The sequence below is a fragment of the Gopherus evgoodei genome, chromosome 2, assembly GCF_007399415.2.
Source record: "Gopherus evgoodei ecotype Sinaloan lineage chromosome 2, rGopEvg1_v1.p, whole genome shotgun sequence".
Lineage (NCBI taxonomy): Eukaryota > Metazoa > Chordata > Testudines > Testudinidae > Gopherus > Gopherus evgoodei.
Genome location: NC_044323.1, coordinates 264,866,778 through 264,883,961, shown reverse-complemented (window position 1 = coordinate 264,883,961; position 17,184 = coordinate 264,866,778). Strand labels below are relative to the sequence as shown.

At 39.3% G+C, this 17,184-nt stretch overlaps 1 protein-coding gene across 2 annotated transcripts in view; it reads right to left on the bottom strand.

The window, feature by feature from the left end:
- The window catches only part of EMC2 (ER membrane protein complex subunit 2), a 67,899-nt gene that overhangs the window by 39,573 nt on the left and 11,142 nt on the right, over positions 1-17,184 (bottom strand). For both annotated transcript variants that reach the window (XM_030553704.1, XM_030553705.1), the window contains exons 2-4: positions 9,820-9,933; positions 6,027-6,091; positions 134-219 (exon numbers count right to left, since the gene is read on the bottom strand). In XM_030553704.1, coding sequence (XP_030409564.1) covers positions 134-219; positions 6,027-6,091; positions 9,820-9,933 — 265 coding nt within the window. The remainder of the gene's footprint in view (positions 1-133; positions 220-6,026; positions 6,092-9,819; positions 9,934-17,184) is intronic.

The window sequence follows — 17,184 nt, the reverse complement described above, 5'->3', positions numbered from 1 at the left end:
CTATTTTTATACAGGAAAGAGCATTGCATTCATTCCCTCTGTTCTAAATTTTATTGTGGGAAGAATTCCTTTTTAAAGAGATATCAAATACCTTTTCCAGACAAGAATTAGATTTTTTTAATTCCACCATTACCTTTCCATGTATTCAAATTTCATGCCAGTTAATCGCTTAACTCTGTGGCTCCCAGGGAATTGTCGCCTTAGCTCCTGAAGACAAAACTACAAAAATAAAATAAATTCCTCAGAGTTAGTGATTCGGCTTTGCGTGACAAATACTACTTGCCACATTTAAAAAAAATCAGAATCAGAAAGCATATTTGTCACCAGCACTTCCTGCCACAACCAGAGAAAAAGCACATCAACATCTAGAAAAAGTCTACTTCCTGTCCAGTGATGTCACAAGGATTCCAGAATATGCAGAGAGACCATAGACTCCAAGCTAAGAAAGATTCATGACCAGCCATTTAAAAAAAATTTATTAATTACTGTCAGAGTTTAAACTATTTAATTCAGCCAATACCCTGTGAATATAATTATTCAACACATGGAAATAAAAAGAAAAAAAAAACAGTCCTTGACTGACTAAGTCAACAACCTGGAACGTAACTTTTGATTAAAACAAAACAGCAACTTCTGGGATAAGCCATAAAATGTATTAATAAAGACAAGCTCAGAAACTGAAACCTTGTCAGCTGGAAGACTTAATTACAAGATGAATTTTCCATGCAAGTAGCTAGACCATCAGAGCTCCTTGGAAACAGTTATTCAGATTGAAAATTAAGTTTGTTTTAAAAAACTCTTTGGTGCTTTTCAGTTTTGAGGCCTTCCTAAATCAGTACACAAAAAAAACCCACCTCACCTATAAAGACAATAAGAGTTCAAGTGGCACTTTTTTGTTTAATGAATGTATTTATTATAATGGAAAAAATTGCCTTTGAAAGAAGCTGTTTATAATGGTTTGCAATACAAAGTAAACATTTATATACAATAATGTTTGTGTCACTGGGTTCGATCAATCTTACAGGCACAGGAGATGCAGTATGCATACTCCTGCAAACAATGGGACAGCTGGGCAGGAGAAGGTTGTTTGTTTGTTTTTTCCTTTTTCTTTTTTTAGTCTCTGCTGCTACCTGATTGTGTACTTCTGGTTCCAAATGAGGTGTGTGGTTGACTGTTCAGTTCATAACTCTGGTGTTCGTGACTCTGAACTGTACTTCAACAGGGTAGGTTTCTTAATCTTAAGTGTCTGGTCTAATCCTACAAAGGCAAAGAAAATATAACTCTAGCATGTCAGAGACAGGTTTTGCAGGTGTCTGTCAATAGTAGGTGATCTCACTAATGCCAGGTGTTACAAAGATGGAATTGGCTACATGTAGTATATGCATGGGTTATGAACAGCTGTTTGGTGCAAGGGAATGAAGAAAATAAGAGGACAAAAAAGAAAGAAATGAGGTGAAAACCATCTCAGACTTCTCATTTGGAACAGAGGACACCAGTCCCTTAGGAAAGATGCATCACAGCTGTCAAGTGCTCCACTGCTTGGAATTCAAAGACTATTCACATAGTTGGCTGCAGCTGTAGCAAAAAGCCACTATGATGTTAGCCAGTTTGAATTAAATGTGTGGACCTATAACAAAACTAAAATAACTCGAACACAGATGTAAGGCTTACACTAAGCTTTTAGCTTATACTCAGTGCTGTGGATAAGCAGCTGGACTCTCAGATCATGCTGTGTTCCTCACAGGACACTAAGAGGCCAGTAGTTCGAACTGAAAGCTGCTACTTGGGTTATTAGTAAACACAATATTTGGCAACTTTTGATTTTTTTTTTCCATGTTGGTCCATTTAAGCATTTCACAAAAGCATTATTAAAAACACCCCCGAGATCAAAAATACTTCAAAAAATAAGTGGAAAAAATAGTATTAGAAGAGGCTTCTCTCTCATCCTATTTATTTATTTCCTTAGTGGAAGAGAAGACTTATTTATGAGAGGAATTCATGAGGCTTGCAGAAAGTGCAATATGGTATATTATGTTACTGCATATATTGAAGTCAACCCTAAACATGGAACTCAAGATCATTACACTTTTCTAATCCTGGCTATTTGAGAGACTGACCCTCTCCCAGTTCTATACTGCCATAGCTGTGGTTGGTGAAGGCACTTGAACTGAACCCCCGGCATTTAAGTGTGCACAAGGCACTGTAACAGCAGTCTCCATGCAGGACTCTGAACTGTGGAATTCTCTCCCTCCTTGGTTTGAAGAAGCCCAGGCCTGTTGACCTTCTGGGCACGACAAAACACAGTTTCTTCTCCCAGGCCAGGCAGGAGAATGCACAGAGGGTTGAAATGTGTGCACAGAGGTCCTTCTGTCATTTTTCTTTCCTGATTTTGGGAAAGTTGTTTAGTTTGCTTTTGTTTGCATTTTTAATCCATTGCAATGCTGCTTAGAGCCCTGGATAGACTCTTTGTCTTCAGTCTGCTGACATAATATGCTGGAGAAAGAATTAGTTCACTAACCGCAAAACGTTAACAATTATTAGCTAAAAATCTTACTTTCTCCCCCTGCATCTAAGTAATAATTTTAAAAACAAAATGGCTGAATGAGATAGATGAGCAAGCACCAAGCTGGATGAGCAAGCATCTCAGAGAGGTGATTAAGAAAAAGCAGAACGCCTACAAGGAGTGGAAGATGGGAGGGATAAGCAACGAAAGCTACCTTATTGAGGTCAGAACATGTAGGGATAAAGTGAGAAAGGGCAAAAGTAACTATAGGCCTGTTAGTTTGACATCTGCAGTATGCAAGGTCTTGGAAAAAAATTTGAAGGAGAAAGTAGTTAAAGACATTGAGGTCAATGGTAATTGGGACAAAATACAACACAGTTTTACAAAAGGTAGATCGTGCCAAACCAAACTGATCTCCTTCTTTGAGAAGGTAACAGATTGTTTAGACAAAGGAAACACAGTGGATCTAATTTACCTCGATTTCAGTAAGGCATTTAATATGGTTTCACATGGAGAATTATTAGTTAAATTAGAAAAGATGGGGATCAATATGAACATTGAAAGGTGGATAAGGAACTGGTTAAAGGGGAGACTACAAGGGGTCGTACTGAAAGGTGAACTGTCAGGCTGGAAGGAGGTTACTAGTGGAGTTCCTCAGCGATCGGTTTTGGGACCAATTTTATTTAATCTTTTTATTACTGACCTTGGCACAAAAAGTGGGAATGTGCTAATAAAGTTTGTGGATGACACAAAGCTGGGAGGTATTGCTAACACAGAGAAGGACCGGGATATCATACAGGAAGATCTGGATGACCTTGTAAACTGGAGTAATAGTAATAGGATGAAATTTAATAGTGAAAAGTGCAAGGTCATGCATTAAGGGATTAATAACAAGAATTTTGGTTATAAATTGGGGACACATCAGTTGGAAGTAACAGAGGAGGAGAAGACCTCGGAGTATTGGTTGATCGCAGGATGACTATGAGCTGCCAATGTGATATGGCCGTTAAAAAAGCTAATGTGGTTTTAGGATGTGTCAGGCGAGGTATTTCCAGTAAAGATAAGGAGGTGTTAGTACCGTTATACAAGGCACTGGTGAGACCTCATCTAGAATACTGTGTGCAGTTCTGGTCTCCCATGTTTAAGAAGGATGAATTCAAACTGGAACAGGTACAGAGAAGGGCTACTAGGATGATCCGAGGAATGGAAAACCTGTCTTATGAAAGGAGACTCAAAGAGCTTGGCCAAAAGAAGGCTGAGGGGAGATATGATTGCTCTTTATAAATATATCAGAGGGATAAATATTAGGGAGGGAGAGGAATTATTTAAGCTTAGTACCAATGTGGACATAAGAACAAATGGATATAAACTGGACACTAGGAAGTTTAGACTTGAAATTAGACAAAGGTTTCTAATCATAAAAAGAGTGAAGTTCTGGAACAGCCTTCCAAGAGGAGTAGTAGGAGCAAACGACATATCTGGCTTCAAGACTAAGCTTGATAAGTTTATGGAGGGGATGGTATGATGGGATAGCCTAATTTTGGCAATTAATTGATCTCTGATTATTAGCAGGTAAATACGCCCAATGGTCTGTGACAGGCCATAAGATGGAGTGGGATATGAGTTACTACAGAGCAGTGGTCCTCAACGCGGTGACCGCGGGCGGCATCTTAATGAGCCCACGTCCTGGTCCCCAAGAGAGCACCCACTGAAATGCCGCCGAATTTCGCGGCATTTTGGTAGGGACACCTCTCAATGATGATGCTTGTTGCCAACAAGTGATGTCATCGACAGGTGTCGCCCCTGAATTTCGGCAAGGTCGCCTCTCGATGATGCCCGCTTGCCGTTGACAAGTGACATCATCGAGAGGCGCAGCTACTGAATTTCGACAGGGACGCCTCTCGATGACGTTATTTGTCGACGGCAAGTGGCGTCATCAAGAGGCGTCGCCGCCGAAATGCCGCTGAATTTCGGCAGCATTTCGGCAGGTGCTCCACCACCACAGTGGTCCTTTGTCTGGTGCCCGCCAGACGAAAAGGTTGGGGACCACTGCTACAGAGAGTTCTTTCTTGGATGCTGGCTGGTGAGTCTTGCCCACATGCTCAGGGTTTAACTGATTGCCATATTTGGAGTCGGGAAGGAATTTTCCTTGAGGGAAGATTGGCAGAGGCCCTGGGGGTTTTCGCCTTCCTCTGCAGCATAGGGCATGGGTCACTTGCTGGAGGATTCTCTGCACCTTGAGGTCTTTAAACCACAATTTGAGGACTTCAATAACTCAGACATAGGTTAGGGATTTCTTACAGGAGTGGGTGGGTGAGATTCTGTGGCCTGCATTGTGCAGAACGTCAAACTAGATGACCATAGTGGTCCTTTCTGATCTTGAGTCTATGAGATATCCAAAAGGCTTTTTAAGCTTTAGAGATTTAATTTGGTTTGTTACAGGCCACAATCAAATATAAGAAGGCTCCCTTAATTTACTTAACTGGCTCTTTCTAACAACAAGGCTATTCACACAAATGCTGATCTATTAAGAAAGCATACTGAAGTATTCTGCAAAAAAAGTTTTTCTACTGCTGACCAACTTCTATGGCTGAAATGCAGTAACTTTAAAAAATGATTAATGGCAAGGGCACTTTTTTTTTGGCTTTGATACAACATTTGTTAAATCACTTCTCCCTCTCATTCCCAGTTGTTTGATATGGGCGTAATCCTGTTCTCATTCAAGCCAAAAGAAAAAAAAAAAAGCCCACTGATTTTAAAGGTGTAGGACCAAGCCTCATGTGACTATCAGGTCCTCCCTTTTGTATTTGCAGGAGGACTCTGGTGTGCTTTCAGGGGGTGAAAAGTGATGACACATAATGCTGTAATTTCAGCTCCAGTTTTTCCTCCTCAGGATGCATGGGGAGGAGGGAAGGAAAGACTACAACTCAATATATTTGTAGTATAAAAAAACAAAGCATTTTTAAGTTTATGACTCTTTATACATCATGAAAGAGTAATAAAGGGTACAACCAACATTTTTACTTTAATACTCACCTTTAAAAATGCTGCAAGAAGCACTGGCATATTGGCCTTCTTAATGCACTATGCAAGCGTTTAGCTACATGACTCCTGTTAATGTTAACATTTACCATGAAGATAAATTTACATGAACAGCACTGACACTTTTATCTCAAAGTGTTTGAAAACGTGATACAATCTGAGAGGTTTCCAACAAATATTCTCTGGACAATATGGCAGTTTTAATATTATTCCTGACTTTCCACCCATATCAGAGTAGCTATAAATATTTTCACAGCTACAAGAAACATGATCTGCCCAAATAAGTGTTACACATTAAGGTGGGTGGAGGAGGTTTCTCCCCAGTAGTATATTTCTTGAGATTCTACAAGTCCGAGCCACATAGTTCCTAGCATTCTATAAAACTTGTCCAAAGAACTAATCTGGAACAGGTTCATGTGAAAAGAAAAAAAAAAAAAAAAAAACCTTAAGGTTTGAGTGAAAAATCAGCTTGACAACTTACCGATGCCAAGTCATCCCGACTGCAGTCCAGGGCAGCAATCATCACCTGTTCATATATTATCCATACTAGACATAAGAGAGACAGATTAAATGTGGAGAATTGATTTTTCAAAATGGTGGGAAACACCTAAAATGTAACTAAGATTAATGAATTCCGTCTTTGTATATTTTTCCCTACCACTCCTGTACATCATTGCTGAAACAGGGACATTTCAATGCACTGCTGGAATTAATTAAAAGTACACTTATGCGATTTTATAGCTTCAGTAACAAAGTATCTTTTGACATCTTGAAAGGCAAAAAACTCTTTCTTTGCTTTTCTTAACATCGTATCTACAGTTTTCTGTTCAAACAGACCCATTATGAAATGCACTGTGACCAGATATGGAAAGCAGCCATACATGCTAGAAAGAAAACAATTTTTCCCTTAACTGTTTCACTACCTTACTGTAAGTACAATACTACCTTCCTTCCTTTTCTGCAGGAATTAACATGTTTCAATGGAATAAGCTATTTGTATTAGGATAGTGTGTAGGGGGCAACTGAACATGAGGCCCCACTGTGCTAGGCACTGTACAGAGTGAGACACAGTCCCTGCCAGGGATAGCTTACAGTCCTGTTAAACAAGACAGAGAACCCAGGGGGAAGGGGAGGGGAGTTACATACTCCCCAGAGTGAGCTGAGTATTAAGTTAATGGGAAGCAAGGGTGCTCAGCTCCTTGCAGGATCCGGCCTGAAGCAAATATCTTACACAAAGAGGACAAATAGCCAACACCACTGGTGCCCAGAGAACCTGACGGAAAACAAATTAACCTTTTTACTAGGAAGTTTAAAAGAAAGAAAGCACAAATCTAAACAAAGTTAACCTGTTTCCCTAGCAGAATAAAGGCTATTGCTCATTGTACAGGTATATCTAATTTCATTCAAGGAAAAGTTACTTTAAAAAAAAAAAATTCTAAGTTACTACAAAGAAAATCAGATTTAACTGGAGCACATCATGCCGTAGTCCACTAGTCTGGTATCCTGTCTCTAGTAGTAGCTAGCTCCAGATGCTTAGCACAAGAACCCCTGCAGCTGACAGTTACATAATAAGCTTCCCCTGGGGGAGGCCAAGGGCTTTTATATATTTTTAAATCTCATCCAATAGGTCTTGGATTTTCTGACCATCCATATAAAAGTTCAGTCCTTCTTTGACCACTATTAAACACTCAACAGCTTTTGCCAAGTTCCACAGGATAAATAAAGTGTTCTTTTAAATGACGTTTCTTTTTATCAATTTGAAAATGGTTTCCTTTCAGTTTTATTGGATATCCTCTGTATGATGGTACAGTGTAAACAGAGATACCCAATTTACTCTCTCTGTGGCATTCATTAATTGCTATTCTATACAGGTTCACAGTGCCTTCCAGTAGTGCATTAAGCGACGTGGCTAAAACATGTCACACATGGTTCATTCTCTCTTATGTCTCCCCAGGGGAATTGGTAGGGAAATTGTGTGTATAGCATCATCTTTGAGGGTTGAGTATTTGTTGTTTTATTTTATAGTTTTGCATTCTTCTATTGTGCTCCTCTTATCTCTCTCTTCTCCAAACCAAAAAGGCCCAGTCTTTCAGTTGTTCATAAAGAAGTATTTCCATGCCTCTAGTCATTTTTACTGCCCATCTATAAACCCATTATGTTTCTACTATATTTTTCTTGAATCAGCAAAAAGAACCCAACAAGAATACAATCAGAAGTGCAAATAATTTTTGATCCTCTTACACATTTGCTTGGAAGTCTAGCAATTCAAATGACAATTGCAACAAATTTAGATAGTAAAATCTGATTACAGTCAAATTATGGAACACAGATATATGGGACACAGTCCAGTCTATACTCTTACTCTGAAAATGATGAAGACTGGACTGGACAACTCGGGGCATGACGAGGAATGACTCAGCCTGTGATGCAGGGAAATGGAGTAGCCTACTGTGCAAGGGCTCTCGTAAAGAAGGGGCGGGAAGGCACCCCACAAAGCCAGAGCACCCCACAAAGCCAGCACCAGCCCATAATAAAATGTAGTTTTCCTCATAAGTAATTAATCAGATCCTAATAAAATAAGCTAATCCATGGTGAGTTTCTGTTTATTTAGGAGACAAAAATGGCAATAGCCTCTTTGTTACGCCCTGCGTTAATTTCACCACCAACTTCCTGCTGGAGCCACTATCGAATCCACCCATGGAGTCAGGGGTGCTGAGAACCAGTGAACCAAACTGTAAACCCTGTATACAATGGAAACTATCCAAGCCAGGGGGTGCAGCAGCACTCCAGCACCCCTAGTTCCAGTACCTATGCATGCAGTCCTGCAATGCATTTATAATAGTTGCAGAAGGGAGGCAGCCCATGCAAGACTCTTATCAGCACTTAAAGATTCTACGTTCCAAGAAGATTGTGCTATAATACACATAGGGAAGTCTGTTTGCATAGATTATCCATATAGCGATCTAAAGAGGATGTACTATTTGTAATGTTAGGATTTTAAGATCCCTCTCATTGCAAGAAAACTGGAGGAAATACCATGATACAGGGAGACACCTTTATAGTTTCAGGAACATTGAAAGTTGAAAGATTTCTGGTCAAATATTAGGAAAATGAGTGCAAGAGTTAGTCCAGGATATATTTTGCCATATTTTTAATCACTGTCTGTTAAAGAAATAAGAATTTATTAAAATTAAACAGGGACTTTTTTAAAGTTCTTCAGACTGCAACTAATAAATATATTTCATCACTATGGTTGCAAAATTTCAATAGCAACTGTAAAAGAAAGGCTGGCAAATGAAAAAAACTTAAAAAGGAAAATGTACTGCTTGTATTAGGTTAACCGAATTATAAAAAGGAAAGCCAAAGAAAGAGGAATGAACATTAAAAACAAATCATGGATATTTATCCCTTCCTGCCTGTATGGGATTCATATGCAAAACCATAAAGCATTCTTGCCATGAAGTATTTTGTTTTTTTCTACTGCTCTTACATAAATGTGATATTGCATTGTTATTTCTGAACAATTCCCTTCTGGTCTGAAGCACTGTATGCCAAGTTTCTGTCCACAGAGACATAGTGTCAAGTAATTAAAATCCCCTGAAAATAGCCATTTTATGTATTGCAGAAACCCAGACGTGCCCTAAACTACAGCATCACAAATGCAATTCTATCATAAGAACAGCTTTCATATTAATTTCTACAATATAGTATCACTTATGGCTTAATTTAAGAAATAACATTCCCTTCTCCTTATTAAAAAACTCCGCTCATATTTTTTGACATTCCTCTGAAGTGTAGATGATCTGTTGAGTGACAGCTAGATAACAGATCTCTGCCAAATGTTCACAGTATATTCTTATAACTGGTCCCTGAGCGCCAAACTAAAAGCCCAATCATAGGTGCTGGAACTGGGGCTGCAGCAGCACCCCCTGGCTTGAAGTGGTTACCATTATATACAGGGTTTACAGCTTGGTTCAATGGCTCTCAACACCTTCATTATAAAAATTGTTCCAGCACCCCTACGCTCAATTAGGTTGTTTTTTTTTCCCATCTACTTCCTCTACACACCATCTTTGAGAAGCAAACTAAGGGCTTGGAATACTGGCAAATTAGAAAATTGAAAAAATAATGTATATACTCAACATTAGTAGATACAGAATCACAACAAGAGTAAAAATAATATGGAGAGTATAACAGGGGAATAGCAGAGTAACAAAACTAACATATACTAACAGTTACAGACAGTGAAAGCTTTTCAAATAATTTCAACCTACTGTCATCCCCAAGCTTAGATGCATATTCATTAATTAACTCTTCTCCAACTTCCACTATCTGCTCGCTGTTCCGATAGTTTTCTTCCCTCCACTTCCTCATTTTATCACGCATCTCTGAAAAACAAAATATAAGATTTCCATGCAATAACGTAACGTGAAGACTATTTCTGGAACTAACTTTAAGGGGTATAATCTATTCTCAGACATATACAAGAGATCCACAGAAGTAATTTCCACCAATACCAAAATCATTTGTGGATAGATTGATTCCTGGAACTTTGAAATTGTTATCTTGCAACTCTTGTGAAGACTGTCCAAAAGCAAGGGGTGTAGAGGGAGAAGTAATCCACTGAATTTGTGAGTTCAGAGGATATTGGGCTAACAATCTAAACATCAGATGTGAAAAAGACTCTCTGAGAATACAGATTCAGCTCTGAGCATGGTCAATTCAAGCCCTATGATCCATTGTAGATCAATTTAGTACCAAACTGTTAATATGTATAGGGCTTCAAACCAACAAAAAATAAACCAAACAAAATCTTTAAAAACAGAGGTCCTCCCCTACTGGGGATGGCAAAAGGTTGAAGATCTTATTAAATCTTGCTAAGGGCTTATCCTGGCATTCTTAGGATATGTCTACACTACAGGATTATTCCGATTTTACATAAACCGATTTTGTAAAACAGATTGTATAAAGTCGAGTGCACGCGGCCATACAAAGCGCAATAATTCAGCGGTGTGCGTCCATGTGTCGAGGCTAGCGTCGATTTCTGGAGGGTTGCATTGTGGGTAGCTATCCCGAGCTATCTCATAGTTCCCACAGTCTCCCCTGCCCATTGGAATTCTGGGTTGAGATCCCAATGCATGATGGTGCAAAAACAGCATTGCAGGTGATTCTGGGTAAATGTCGTCACTCATTCCTTCCTCCATGAAAGACGGCAGACAATCATTTCGTGCCCTTTTTCCCCGGATTACCCTGGCAGACGCCATAGCATGGCAACCATGGAGCCCGTTTTGCTTTTGTCACTGTCACCGTATATGTACTGGATGCTACTGACAGAGGTGGTACTGCAGTGCTACAGAGCAGCATTCATTTGCCTTTGCAAGGTAGCAGAGACGGTTACCATCCCTATTGTACCATCTGCCATGCCACTGAAAATTGGCGGTAACAGTTATCAGTTGTTCTGTACCATCTGCCAGGCCACTGTAAATTGGCAATGAGATAACGGTTATCAGTCGTTCTGTACCGTCTGCTGCTGTCATGGGTGCTCCTGGCTGGCCTTCGCTGAGGTCAGCCGGGGGCACAAAGACAAAAATGAGAATGACCCCCCGGGTCATTCCCTCCTTTATGTTGTATCTAAAAATAGAGTCAGTCCTGCCTAGAATATGGGGCAAGTGTACTAGAGAACCAGAGAGCAAAGCCACTCCGTGTCAGATCCCGCAGAAATGATGAGCTGCATGCCATTCTAGGGGGTGCCCCTGCAACAACCCCACCCATTGCTTCCCTCCTCCAACCCTTCTGGGCTGCCATTGCAGGGTCCCTCCATTTGTGTGATGAAGTAATAAAGAATACAGGAATAAGAAACACTGACTTTTTAGTGAGATAAAATGAGCGGGAGGCAGCCTGCAGTTGCTATGATAGTCCAGGCAGGACATTAAATGGTGGCGGGGGAGAGGAGACCAGCCTCCTGCTGCTATGATAGTCCAGACAGTACAGAATCTTTTCTTTAGACATGAAAGGGGGGGGGGCTGATGCAGCTCAGCCCCCAGTTGCTATGAAGACGGTTACCAGCCATTCTGTACCATCTGCCGGGAATGACCAGGAATCATTCCTATTTTTATGCAGACGCCCCTGGCCAACCTCACCGAGCCCAGCCAGGAGCACTCACAGGATGAGGAGGACGGCATTTTGTACTGTACCGCCTGCCACAGGGAAGGGGAGGGGAAGGAAGAGGATGCTGCTGTTCAGTACTGCAGCACCGAGTCTACCAGCAGCATGCAATAGATATACAGTGACACTGAAAAATGTCAAGAAATGATTTTTTCCCTTTTCTTTCACGGGGCGGAGAGGGGGGGTAAATTGACGAGATATACCCTGAACCACCCTGGACAATGTGTTTGACCCTACAGGCATTGGGAGCTCAGCCAAAAATGCAAATGCTTTCCAGACTGTGGGACAGCTGGAGTCCTCAGTACCCTCTCTCTCCTCCATAAGCATCCATTTGATTCTTTGGCTTTCCGTTACGCTTGTCACATAGCACTGTGCTGTGGACTCTGTATCACAGCCTGGAGATTTTTTTCAAATGCTTTGTCATTTCGTCTTCTGTAACGGAGCTCTGATAGAACAGATTTGTCTCCCCATACAGCGATCAGATCCAGTATCTCCCATACAGTCCATGCTGGAGCTCTTTTTGTATTTGGGACTGCATCGCCACTCGTGCTGATCAGAGCTCCACGCTGGGCAAACAGGAAATGAAATTCAAAAGTTCACGGGGCTTTTCCTGTCTACCTGGCCAGTGCATCCGAGTTCAGACTGCTTTCCAGAGCGGTCACAATGGTGCACTGTGGAATACCACCCAGAGGCCAATACGGTCGATTTGCAGCCATACTAACCCTAATCCGACATGGCAATACCAATTTCAGCGCTACTCCTCTCATTGAGGAGGAGTACAGAAATCGGTTTAAAGAGCCCTTTATATCGATATAAAGGACCTCATTGTGTGGACGGGTGCAGGGTTAAATCGGTTTAACGCTGATAAATTTGATTTAAACGCGTAGTGTAGACCAGGCCTTAGTCATAATTACCCTCTCTCAACCATGGCTGCCATTTGTCCATCTGGATGTCACCCTCTCCAACCCTGAGTGAGTTATATTTGAGTGATGCTGCAAGGATATACTTGGGGGGGAACTCAGATTCTCCTGCATGGAAAGCACTATTAAATAAAATATTGCTGTTCATCATTACTGGGAAGGAAGGATATTCCATGGAGAGTGGACAAGGAAAAACAACAAAAACAAGACACAGAGTTCCACCTTAGAAATGTTCAAAGATACCAATAGAAAACTTCACCATACAAACAAGAAAAACAGAACTCTTATTTTCAAACTTGTGATTGGTATCTTCAGCATAACCTTATCTGGTAACTTTCAAAGTAAGTTTTAGCATCTCCATGAATTATAACTTTCCTATAGCTAATAGATCTTGCTATTTGTTTTCGATTTGACATTTCAGTTGCAATGGTAAAATATAATATAAACTAGTATTTTATGTTACTGTAGCAACTATTATATACAATGATTTAACAAAACTAGACTCAAATGCTGAATTCCAGATTGACGCAATTCAGTTGTACTACTAAAATTAAATCAGACAAAAGCATTGTATGCACATATTTTATAGACTTCTTACTGGACAGATTTTCTGGACATCCCAATAAGTAATTTAACTTTATAAACATGACATCATCCTCCATTATGGAAAACAGGCTCAGAGAGCTTTTAAAGTAAAATTCTTATTGACGTTATACTTATCATATTTGCAAGCCACCACCAAAACTGCTTTTTATTTATTTACAGCAACTCTATGAGAATAAATTTGATTTTGGAAGAGATCAGCAATAATATGAAAACTCAACTGATAAATATGAGAAGTGTATTTTTACAGTAAAAATAAATAACTGCTCTAAAATTCCATTCTAGGAATGTTCTATATGTTCCTATGATGATATGCAGCATGAAAAAGGAGGCATGAGAATAAAGACTCTCTTTCTGCAAAAGTAAATGGGATCCAAATGTGAAAACTATCAAAGCAAACCACTTCAGACCCGAGATAGAAAGGAGATCAGATTTTCAATTTTAAAAGTGCATTTACTATGGACTCAAACTTAAAAGGTGCAAATCCTGATTTTAAGGTCAATGGGAGTAGAGGGCACTCACCATCTTACAGACGCGGCTTTGTTTATCCTCAAAAACACCAAACACTAAGAAAATAATTTGATACCACTCCCATAGATAACGAAAGGGAAAAAAAAAAAAGGAAAAAGGTGGAGGGAGCATAAAGAAGTTTTCTACTTCTTACTATGAAAACACACCATGCAAAATTATTGTCAATGTTATTTTTAAGTTTACAACAATTGGGGGGGGGAATACGACAAAGGGGAATTTTGACAGTTTTCTTTGCATTTCAAAATGCACAAATTAACAAAATTTGACAGTTTAAGAGTAAATGTAGACCCTTTTCCATCTACCAAAAGTGATCTCAGATCTCTCATAAAACTGTTACTGTGTCACATTTTGTATTCTGAAAGTCAACCAAAACCACCACAAGGTTACATTTCATGTGCATGAGTAAAATTAAATGGTTCTTGACATGACGATCCTTGGCAATTTAAAAGTTAGACAGCAAGAATGTGACTGAACACAAATGTATGACACAAACTGACAGTCTAAACATACACAAAATAAGTCATCCAATTTTCACCAATTCATTTACTTGACAACTATTAAAGCCTCCATACCAGTATAACTTTCAAACGTAATATTATCTAAGCTACTAATAACATTCATGTCAACTATTAATCACCAAAGTAGGCTTTGCAGTGATGGAAAAAAGCAAAACACAGAGCATGCTGTATCCCTTGATCATTGAAAGTGAGAACGCAAGTAAAAATAAATGTCCTAGTATACATAAATATAATGAAAGATGTTAGATAGATTATAAAGTGCTGCACTCTGAACAGAAGACAAAATAATGAAAAATGTTGATAACCTAAGCAGACTCATTTTTGGGGATGGGAGGTGTTAAGAAATGTATCAGTTGTGTCAGCCAATCATACTTTAAATATTTAAGGCAAGTACACCTGTACTTGGTAACACAGGGCTGAGCAGTAGCAGTACTGGACTCTGGTAGTGGTGCGGGGAGGCTGATTAATTTCAGTTATATTTATGTCACTATGTATATAAGTGGATCTAGAAGAACTGATGGTTCTGTTTATTTTAATGTAGTTTAAAACAAAAATGGTCAAGGTCATCCAGAGTTATGGATATATAAATGGAATGTAAGAAACCTACTGCAACAGACACTTTGTCACAAAGGTGATGCATTATAATAGAACTGAGCACACTGGGGCCATTCTATGCATGAAGTGAAATGCAATCTCTGCTATGGAGAGTTTACAGTCTGGAAGGATGACACAGGGCACACTGGCAAACAAAAGGGATAGTTTGTAGTTACTCAACTTTTACTAGGTTTTCAGTTCACATTTTCTGGGTATCATAAAGTCGCTAGACTTAATTCTTAATTTTTCCAAGTATTTTAAGATTTTAATTCTCTTTGTTTGTTCAGTGTGTATTTTGGAATATAGTTTTCAAGTCTTTACCATTAAAAACACAACTGAAGAAAATAAAACCAATGGTAGGGGCATTATTACCAAATAGCAGATATTCACATTTTCTGCACTTTTACTTTGATCTGTCTAACTAACTGTGACCAATCATTAGGCAAAAAGAACAGGAGTACTTGTGGCACCTTAGGGACGAACAAATTTATTTGAGCATAAGCTTACGCTCAAATAAATATGTTTGTCCTTAAGGTGCCACAAGTACTCCTGTTCTTTTTGCGGATACACACTAACACGGCTGCTACTCTGAAACCAATCATTAGGCAATTGGGCCCACAACAAGGATGACAGTATACTTAATGATTTATACCAATTTTTATACTGCTTTCTTAAAGCCCTTTACAATGGTATATATAAGTTCTTCACCTTTATCTGTAAAAAAGCAACAGATTAAACAACTTGCCCAAGGTCACACACTAGGAAATAGCAGAGAAACTGTGTTGTATTCAGGTTCTTATCTCCTTGCCCTGTACCAGGGTATCCAAGCATCTGAATGGCAGTCCTGCCAAGAAAGAAAATCCTCACCTACTAACAAAGACCAGTGCTTTATCCATTGGCCCATGTTGCCTCTAACTGTGACAGCTCAACATCTGCAGTTAGCTAAGTTAATGTTTAAGAACTTCACTTTTCTCTGTGGCAATCTCAGTTTTAGAGTTATTTCATTTGGCGTATAAAATAAATGTAAACCAAACACTGTCTTATGACAGTAACAAATGAAGGATGCTTAGAAGCAAGTTCAAACAATTTACAGGGCATAACAAAAATATCCACAATCGTTTAATGTGTACATGGAGAATATAAAGGTAAACAGAAAGTTAAAGAATTCTTTTAATAGACAGTTCAAATTGACATCAGTTCAAACTGACATCTGTTACACTGTCCAATTGCCGCTGCACAATACCAGTTCCTGATATGGCTTTTATATAAAACCGTTTTTATTTTTTCTTTCATGCGTCAAATTCATCCCTGCAGTAACTTTAACTAAATCAATGGAGTCACACCAGGGATGTATCTAACCTATACTTAGTTTGCATGAAAAATTTAGAAGAATTCAAGTAAAATGCAATAAAGTGATATCCTTGATAAGCACTGATTACTGACAAGAGCAATAAAAATATCTGTACAGTTTATGGGCAAACTGAGAAATTTATTAATAAAGGAATATTGCCTTTGGAGAGCACTATTCTAGACATCAGCAATGACCACCTACTAGGCTGTGCTTGTAATACCTTCAATTTACAATATCAATTTTTTTCTCTTTTGTACTCAATTTTCTCCAATTCAAATTCATGAATGTGTCACACTCCACACAGGAATGTTGCTATTGATCTGCTTCAAAAGATGGTACTCAAAGAGAACTAAAAAAGCCCACCTAAATTAACTGAACTGAACTGAATGTCCTAAATAGCATTACTGTAGTGTTCAGGATTGGAGATCCTTTGAGACACTGAAGACTCAAAGTACAAGCTCGCTGTCTGACCCAAGAACTTACAGAATCCAATTAAAAAAAAAAAAAAGATGAAACAAGTGAATGTAACAAAACAAAAGTAGAAGGAAGGATGAAGGTAACAGTGGCAGGAATTACACAGTCACTTCCATGCCTTGTTTCATGCAGCCTCCTATGCACAATTGAATGTGAGCTCATCAAAATGCCCCTTCCCTGCCCCCCACAGGAGCAGGGGGGGAGGGATAGCTCAGTGGTTTGAGCATTAGTCTGCTAAACCTAGGGTTGCGAGCTCAATCCTTGAGGGGGCCACTTAGGGATCTGGGGCAAAAATTGGTCCTGCTAGTGAAGACAGGGGGCTGGACTCAATGACCTTTCAAGGTCCCTTCCAGTTCTAGGAGTTTGGTATATCTCTTATTATTACATGGAGGTCCCTCTTAAACACCCACTTCCACTATGTTGCCTACAGTGAATCACATTGAACTGTATATAAACCGTGTATTAGTGGTTCCCAAACTTGTT